The following is a 9,709-nucleotide window of genomic DNA, read 5'->3' on the forward strand; positions in this document are numbered from 1 at the left end:
TCCTCTTTACATTCTCTCCCATGAAACCGACATTTCACTCTATAAGCTTTACATCCAAACCATTTCCTGGACAAACACAACCATGCAGAATAAATAAACCTCCAACGAGTTTATTTTAGACTTGGCATTTAATTCACGGAAGTTATGCTCATAATTATGGCGAATAATTTACTTCTTCGAACAAGTGGAAGGGAGCGAAACAAAAAGCGGTTAGAGGTGTGAACCGGCTGTTAGTGACGAGGAGCGGAAGGTACATTCAGATCACCCGTTGATCACACGTCCTCTGAAGCACGGACACAATATTCGGGAAAAGCAACCCCCTTCCCCCCAAAAAAACAAGAATAAGGAAATAAAAAAACAGTAAAAAGGTGGACGCATCATTAGCAGGAATTAAACAAAACTCTTATAACTCTAGATAAGGTGTTTCTTATAAAAAAAATAGAACACAGAGCAACAACGCTGCCTGCGTACCTGAGTTACACCTGGCTGTCATGTCTCCCATCGCTCAGAGCACTTCAACGGCTTGTGACGAAAACACAGCACTTCAAAACAACAGCGATGACACAGCTCTCACACGGAAACTTCATGTTGCGCAATGAACAACAAAGTGAGAGAGTGTTCTTGTTCTTGGCACTTTTTTCTCTTTAAAAAAAAAAAAAAATCTATCAGGCAGAAATAAACTTTGCCGACAAATTATGAAACAACGGTCGGGTTACCAGACATTGACACACATATCTTTTTTTTTATTAATGACAAAAAATGTAGCATGAACTGACAAAAACAAACAAACAGAGGGGTTGAAGAGCCGGGGGCTCGACAGAGGGTTGTAGTTGTTTGCTTGGAAAGTGCAACAATATGCGATTTCTTTTCTTTCAGAGCAAAAGGAAGAAAATAAAATAAAAAAAAGAGGTTCACAACGTTGTTCCCTTTGAGAACAACTCAAGTCCATAGAAATGGTGAACTCGGGGTCGGAGTTTTGCTCAGTACCGTCCTGAAAGTAAGTCGAGTGTTTTCTCCAGTAAAATGTCTGCACTTTGATAAAAACAGTCTGAGTGTTCTCGGTGAGAAGAATCACCGCAAATCCATCATGGACACGGTGTCGTCGGTGATGTTGATGTGTCCCGCGTGCTGGAAAAAAAGAGAAAGAGAGACAGATTTGAGTTTGAGTCGTCTCACATATACAGAAAAATTATTTTTTTATATTTATCTGATATGTTTACACTAATGCCATTTTGAAAAACAGAAATGAAGAAAGAAATTAAAAAAGTAATCACTTTCCCCTTTTGGTTTGTAAAGAACCTATCTCCGAGAGATAAATAGAGATAATAGATTCTTTATTTAAGTGACGATGATTAACGGCTTCAGTTCCCTAAAGGTCTGTCTGACAGCAAGCTAAAGCAGTGACAATATTCTAAATATAGGATACACTTAAACTGATATTGATTATTTTAGGTGTATTAACACTATAATAATAATAGTAATAAATCACAGCAGCACGTTGATTTTCTCCAGTCTGTTTCTCCAAACTCCATCTACTGCAGTAAAGCACTGACTAAAAGGACCTCATACAACCACACTTCAAAACATCCAAAACTATCAGTGTTCGAATTGCAGTAAGGTGTGCAAAAATGATGCACTTGAAAGTCAATAGGTTCAAAAACATATTGCACTGTGCCAGAAGTTACAGAAAATGTCAATGTAATGTTGGTCCCAAGTTTTGGTTTAGTCTATACTTTTTCGTTTCACTAAATTAAAATTAAAAAAAATCTCTCTTAACTCCAGTGATACAGTTCCAGCATTAACTCACGAGTGTAAACAGAGATTATTATCTTTAGTATTTCTGTTGGAAGATCTGTCCACCGCAAACAATGCAAAACATGTTTAGGAGATCAGACCCATTAAAACAAGAAACAAAATATTCTGCCATGGTCAAAAAGGATCACTCTTGTTTCCAGTACAGTTTCCCTCGTCTCACTGGCTCATACTAATTGTGCGCTAGTGTGAAGAAAATGACACTTGATTCTAGTATTTACATTAGAAAAAGGGGGACTACGGAGCAAACAGAGATGCACTCACTGTAAATAGAGGGGGGTCTTTGCTGTGCGGGTGAAAGCCTTTCTGTTTACACGTGGAGATCTCATCCGTTCCTCGATCCGTCAACTTGAAGTAGCCGATTCTGGGACAAACACAATCACACACTTTAACGAGGAGAAAGAACTCGGGGAGACCGAGTTGAAAGAAAAAAAATCTGTTTTGTGACTCACTCGTTAAACTTGGGCGAGCAGACGATGGCGATGGCCTCCGGCAGCATCATCTGGTAGGAGCAGTGTGTGTGGAGGTCAACGCTGGACAGGAAGGCCGTCTGCGTGGGGTGAGTCTGGGAAAACACACAGAGAGGGTGTGCAATGCATCCTTCTTCTTCTACTATTTTAAATTGTTTGACAGAACTTAAAGGTTAACTTGAATTTTTCCCGACCTGGACCCATTTCCCCCGTGTTTTAGTGACTAATGGGGACAAGAATCTCTGAAATCGGTCGAGTATTGAGGGAGAACAGTGCAGACGGCAGCTGCTGAAGGGGCTGCAATCTTTTAATATTGGGGCAATCTGACAAAGTCAATGTCCGTCCACTAAAAGGGTTTTGCTTTTCTCATAAACTGTACTTTTTGTCCGTGCCATCTCGGCCGTCGTCATTTTTTTTTTTTTCTCCAACCAGTGAGCAAAAGTAACGGTGTTTGGACTGAAGAGGAGCGACGCCATGGTATAGCTCTGGTAGCGACCTGTCAATCACAGAAAGCCCCGCCCTAAAGCATCCCCTGCTTTATGGTCTGTTTGACTCTAAATTACCATAATTTACTAAATGAACATCATGCTGTATTGAAGACTTGAAACTAGAGATTGAGATATAAACTTATATTTACAATGTTTACTGATGGAATAAATCATTTCATGAGTCATTTTCTATAGACTTCTATACAACCAGAGGAGTCTCCCCCTTGTGGTCAGGAGATAGAATGCCGTTTTTAAACACTTTCACTTTTCAGAACCAGAGGTTGCAAGCTGATATTTCTTTTTTTTGAGAGAAAAACAACGTTTTCTTCAAGAATTTAAAGTAACACAGGTTGAGTTATTGATCAAACAACATGATCATTTTGAAGTATTCCTTTCATGTTTTTCAACAGGATTAGTTTGTGCTTCTGAGAACAGCGAAGCAGATGATGATGATGCGTTTGTCCATCTGGACTCACGTGTATCCAGCCCAGGGTGATGAGGTCATACTGGTCCTGCATGAGGAAGAGTTCCTCCTCATTTTCTGTGTCGCAATAGTCCGGTCCACCACTCTGCTTCGGTACGATGACGTGAGTCACGGTGAACGCATTTCTGTTCTGGAGCACAAAACACAAAATAATCCTTTAAATTGTGCATAGCATACCGTCTGCCAAAAAAAAAAACATCATGGGAAAGGTAACAGAGTGCCGACTGGTTTGCTGCTGGCAAATATAAAAAATTAAAACGCTTGGTCATGCAAGGGAACGTTAAATTACCGGCAGATCTGGGACAGAGAAGTGTCAGATTATGTTCTCCCCCTCTGGGGTGGGAGGTCAGCTCAAATTCCACATTCCTTATATATTCCAAGAGAAACATCCTTTGTTTTCCACCAACACTGGGATAAGAAATGTCTTTCTTTCAGCACCCCCAGGTTTCCAAAAAGCATTTCGCTTCCTGTAACCGATCTATTCAGAAGAGGGAGTCATTAATTCGGGTTCAACACAGTGGCTCTCTTTCAGAGTCTTACCAGTTTGCCACACAGGATGCCACACGTTTCCACGGCACGGCTAGTATTGGCCTCGGCCAACCTCAGAAAGCTGCGGCACAGCTCAGCCGGAACAGCCAACTGGCGGAGGGCGTCCACCATTGTATCTGCAAAAACCATGCAGATGGATAGAGTTAGGTTCTTGTGGTGTTCTGAAATGAGGTCAGGAGGGACTAAATCAGCTCAGAAGTGTAAAAACTTTAAGGTAGTATTTAAATCCTGAGAAGGCCAGCCCCTCGTGTCAGAAAAAAAAGAAGAGATTAACTCACTGTTGTTCCCCGGGCTGACCAGAGAACCGGGTTTGAGCGACCGGTCAAAGGTGGGCATGGCGGTGGCGGCGGGTGTGCCGAAGGTTGCGGGGGGGGCGATCGTATTTGTGGTTGTTGTCACTGGACGGTTCCCCGGGGCTTTGCGGGCCGGCGTGGGACGCCTGCGGTGGGGGCCCCAGGATGCCCGGAAGGAGGGGCATGTCAGAGGCAGGCGCGGTGGGAGTGGCAAATTCCAGGAGCACGCGCTGGCGCTCCTTCTCCAGCTCCTGGTGGCGGATCATCTCCTCGAAGGCACTGAACTGCTCCTGCTCCCGCTTTCGTCGCTGCATCACGGCTACACGCTCCCGCTCTTCGTCCAGCGCCCGCTGCTTGGACTGCTGCTGCGCCACCGCCTCCTGCTCCGCTCTCTGCGCGGGAAACACATCGATTGCATTCGCTGGCCTCTCTTTTTTGGGTCTATTGTTCATGCAGTTGAGTCATTTATGCATCAACTTTATATCAATGGTATACAAACTGTGACTATTTCAAGGCCGATGTGCTTGTTTTCCCGCCGTCTGTTCCTGAACAACTGTCTGCCTTTATTACAACCGTGTGCCGTTTCCGATTAATGTTTCGCCTCTTTTAGGGTTTGCACAACAAACAAAATCAGAGTACAATGCTAGTTGTATTTTAATGTGCATTCGATATTTGTCTCAACTGTAATACGTTTCTTTAAATGATAAGAGACTGGTAACACATTTACCTTCTTGGCAAGATGCTGTGCATAGTCTTGTTCAAATTTCCGCAACAGGCCTTTTTTCAGAATCTCTGCTTGAGGAAATGCAACATCCTTCAGTTTCTGGAGACGTAGTAAAACAAAGAAAAAAAAAACTATCATTTTCTTTCTAATTAAAACAATTACATGCTATACAGGAGAGCCCCAAAGCACTGTGTGCGTACCTTTAGTGTGTCCTTCTTCTCGGGAATGTTAGCGGTCTTGTAGTCCCGGTGTTTGGGAAGTTTTTCTATAAAGAGACTTGATGAAAAGAGGAAACTTTTTTTTTTTTAAACTGACAGATACATCTTTGTGTCTACCTGCACTGAGAATGCTTGTTCAGAGAAATGACAGAGGAATCGCTACAGGTCAAGGAGAACATGTCAAAGTCACAACAAAGTACTTTAAAATGAATGCCCCGAATACAATCAAACCAGTAGCAAGCGGATTGACAGCTGAACACTTACGTGATATATTTATTGTACAGGACGAAGGCGTGCTCGATGTTGCCCTCCTCTGCGTAGATGCTGGCCATGCGGATCATCTCCATCCCGGAGCGGAAGTAGCGGCGCGGCGGCACATCGTCGTTGACTTCAACGGAGCTCCCCTTCTTGGTCAGAGCGCGGACTCGCTCCTCCGGCTGCAGACTGGTGTCGTTGTGGTCGGCCATCGCGACAGCTCAGCCAGGAACACTGGGGAGGTAAGGTGAGGCCCAAATTGACATGAAGACATTAAAAAAAGTTTCACATATAAGATACGACAGACTTAAAACAAACCAGCATCAACCAAAGAATTGTCATTTAGACAAGTGCTCAAGTAATTCCTTGATCCTGTTTTTAAATTCTTGCATGCTTTTAATAGCCAAATTATTACAAGCACAATAAGATTTAAGGTGTTTCCAGTTGCATTTTAGTTGTTTTCTATGACAAGATATAATATTTATTATGAATCTGCAATTATATTTCCGGAAATCTGACAATCGTTCAGAGATATTTGAAATTGAATATGGCTATGACGTGATGATCTAAAGCAGGGGTGTCAAACTCATTTTCACCCCGGGCCACATCAGCATCATGGTTGTCCTCAAAGGGCCGGTTGTAACTGTAACACTGTATACATTTAACTTCTCCCGAACATAATGTTAACTGCCTTTGTATTAGATTATTGTTTATTCAAGTGTAAAAATATTGTACATGCATTTATATAAATGTAAAAATATATGGAAGCAAATTTCTCTGTTACTATGACAGAAGTCCATTTAATTTAGGGTTAAGAAACCCACATTGCTAAATTATAATACATATACAATTATAAAAGATCAAACTTAAAACAGAAGAAAGTAACAAAGACAAAGATTAAAGGCACGTTGTTATTATATTAATTTTCTTCAAAGCTTTTTTGTCACAGTTGAGAAGGACATAACTGGTCCAACAAATAATTGTGAGCAAATAAGAACATGCATGTGGTCTGGGGCAGTGGTTCAACTGGTCTGGGCAGTGGTTCAACTGGTCTGGGGCAGTGGTTCAACTGGTCTGGGGCAGTGGTTCAACTGGTCTGGGGCAGTGGTTCTGAACTGGTCTGGCTGCAGGACCCACCTTGACCCCTTAATGACAAGCTGGGATCCAATGCGAGGAACATTTTCAACTTCTCAAATTGATTTAATGATATGGTGCAGTTTAAACCTGAGAAAGTACACAATATCACAGTATGCCAACACAATTTTTTTTTTTAAATATTCCCTTTTACACTCAATTAAAAACACAAAAGTGCATCTTAAGGACATGAGGTAATACACACATAATATTTTTATAACTTCAGCCTTTTTTAACAGACTCAGTGTTTTCATGCACAAACATGGAATAAAAAAGTAGCTTAACTATCACAAATAGTCCAAGGTATAAACTCATGCAACTAAAGCTTGTTGTGAACGCAGCATTGAGGAGTGTGAATAGATGGCGCTCCGCTGCATAAAAAATCTCCTTCAAAATAAAAGCACAAAAATCCCCATCAAAATAAAAGCCCATGCAAAGGTCCGCGATTCACGGAAAACGGGTCCGTGAAGCCGTCGCGGGCCACATAAAATGACGCGGCGCCTTGAGTTTGACATATGTGATCTAAAGCCTTGAGCTTCATTACTAATGATTGTTTTTAGTAAATCAATTCAGAAAGTGTGGACGACCACACAATATCCTGCATAAACTAGCACAAAAGAAACAGCTTCTATTCACATCCTGTATTCAGGCCGCAACTCGGTCTGAAAACTACTGGCTGAGTATATAAAAAAACTATGACTCTGCCGGCAGGGTCCATTTGTCATGACTTGAGATTTTGACTCTATTGATCAAATGAAGGTAAATGTGAGAAAGGCTTCATCAGCCCGCTGACTAATGGTCAGACGGCTTGTATTGATTCTGCCTTGAAGGATTCTGGGCTCACGGAAAACACAGTGTGCCAAGAGAGACCAGTTGTTAGGCTCAGAGGTGTGGCTCTGATAGCAGGAGAAAGGTCGAGGTACTTGATAGCTGCTGAGAGTTTCATACCTTCTTTGTATTTGTATATTTTTTATAGAACCGGATTTCACTTTTATTCAAGTGTTTTAAGTCTGCAACAGTGTGTCATCACACTTACCGTTAGTGCTGGGATGTACTAAGTACTGTACTGGAGTATACATTTACTAAGTCTCTTTGAAAATGCATTGTCACTCACTAAATCCTCCCAGTACAGCGACGCTACACGCACACAAGGATTTTATAGGATATGATGCATTGCTGTAGAATAAACGACCAATCTAAAGCATTACAATGCAAAAATACACATTAATACAGCAGTAATATTCACCAAGAAACATGATATACAATAGTAAAACACTGAGAGGGAACACTTTACTACAGAATTACTACTTTTTTTAAACTTTTGATACCATCAGTAGGCCACACTTTTCTGACACCTACTTATACAAGTAAGATTTTTGACTTGTAGTGGAGTGTTTTCACAGTGTGGTTTTAGTACTTTTCAGAAAGTTAAGGATCTTAATACTTCTTTAGCTCAACGCCATATTTACTGTGTATTGATCATCTTTATAATCTGACAATTACAACTACATTTCGTGCCAGTCATAGCTTGAAAAGGGTTCAGTGGCGACAGTAATGGGCCCTTTTCAGCTCCAGTAATGAGACACAACGTTACTGTGACATCGTTTAGAGACCTCCTGGTCTACTGACATGCTCTGGCTTTCATATAATATGTGTTTCCCTCCACTGGTCTCGATATCTAACTTAACTCTGTCACTAAAGGGATCAAACGACGCCGCGTTAGCCGCGAGCTCACCGAGCTAACTGAGCAAACCACAGCAACGTCACGGGTTTAAGGCGGTTGAGGCGCTAACGGCCGTTGAGCAACTTCATCTTCCTTCTTACCCGATAGAGCTGGAAACCGAAGCTCCCACAGCTCTACGTAGAGCTGAATTACACCACGAAAAGTCAAACCGCAGAGTCCCAAAGCAGATAGCTCCAGTGGGCTGCGCCTACAGCGTTTGAAGCTCCACTTCCGCAATCAAAACAACTTCTTCTTCTTCTTCTTCTTTTTGGTTGTAGGCGGATGGCATTCAAAAACGTTGCATTGCCGCCACCTACTGTATTGGAGTGTGGACCAGCAATATCTATCCCTTTATCCCGAAAAATGTTTTAGTAAAATATAAAAATAAACAAAACAATAAACAAATAAATAAAATAAAAAGGGAGCTATGTCACTTTCGGTGCACAAAATCCTCCCACTCAATCCTGTTTCTTTCAGATATTGCAGTACCTTTCCTGCATCCTTTATTGTATCTCCTCTACTACCAGCCTCCTCTTCAACCTGTCTCGCTCAATTCTGAATTTCTGGCAATGACAAATGATATGCTCTACCGTTTTCGCTATATTGCAGTGCTCACATGGTCCAGTTGGGTGTGTATTTATTAGTTGCATTGTTTTGTTCAGCCTTGTGTGTCCAAACCTCAGTCTGGTTAATATATTTTCTCCTTTAGTGTTTCCTCTGGATGTCCTCCAGCTTCTTTCCATGATCTGGGCAGTCTCCCCAATTCCCAAACCTTATTATAAAATGATACCAATTTCGTCATTGCTAACCTACCTAAATGCTTCAGCATTATATACATATTTCATCCTTAATCAATATTTGTACAGATGGTTTGTTTTGATCACAGGGGAATTTCAGTTTATTTTTATTTATGACATTTTTTTATTTGAAATATTTGCTATACTCGTTCTAGGTTGCTGATACAGACGTATTTAATGCTGTTTATTTTCTCTGATATTTATTGTTCATGGTCATTTGCAACATCATGTATTTACTTTAAGTCAATAAATGATATATAACTGGTTGCAAAATTAACAATATTAAAACAAGATGGATGTGGTAAATGTCTATTTGTCTGTTCTAATTCTTTGATCTTTTTATTATTATTATTATTATTGTTATTGTGCCAGGAAGTGACACTATTTCTTTTCCCCAGAATGACGAGTATTTCCTCGCTTTCTGTCCAACTTTGGACTTTGGGGCCTTTATTTACATTTTTTAGTGTCGCAGTTCCTGCCGTCGGCCGCAAGAGGGAAACACTGTCATTTGGGGGGTGAAAAAACCCTCCGAGAGGACGAACTGGGTGCTGACGTCACCACGGAGAATGACCCCACCACATCCTCCACGCGCCGCTTCTGCTGTGTGGTGTTATTTGAATGGGAGGACGAGGAAGAAAAAAAAGCAAACGCTCGCGTCCGTCCGTCCGTGAATGACTGACCGTACCGGAGATTTAAACTACCTGTCTGTCTGTGACACATCCGGTCTGAGCCGAGAGAGAGAGAGACAGTCGGTGAAGAGCC

The 9,709-nt window shown here is 41.5% G+C and overlaps 1 protein-coding gene across 1 annotated transcript; it reads right to left on the reverse strand.

The window, feature by feature from the left end:
* Positions 1–712: 712 nt before the first annotated feature.
* LOC306739960 (STAM-binding protein-like A) lies at positions 713–8,315 on the reverse strand. The gene is given in 11 exon segments (XM_079222058.1): positions 713–1,128; positions 2,077–2,176; positions 2,265–2,377; positions 3,247–3,384; positions 3,795–3,919; positions 4,082–4,178; positions 4,180–4,488; positions 4,824–4,919; positions 5,021–5,096; positions 5,303–5,527; positions 8,252–8,315. Coding segments are annotated over 10 exon segments (1,314 nt in total). The 5' UTR covers positions 5,506–5,527; positions 8,252–8,315; the 3' UTR covers positions 713–1,071.
* Between the last annotated feature and the right edge of the window lie 1,394 nt (positions 8,316–9,709).

This window comes from Taurulus bubalis (assembly GCF_910589615.1).
Source record: "Taurulus bubalis genome assembly, chromosome: 8".
NCBI classification, from domain to species: domain Eukaryota; kingdom Metazoa; phylum Chordata; class Actinopteri; order Perciformes; family Cottidae; genus Taurulus; species Taurulus bubalis.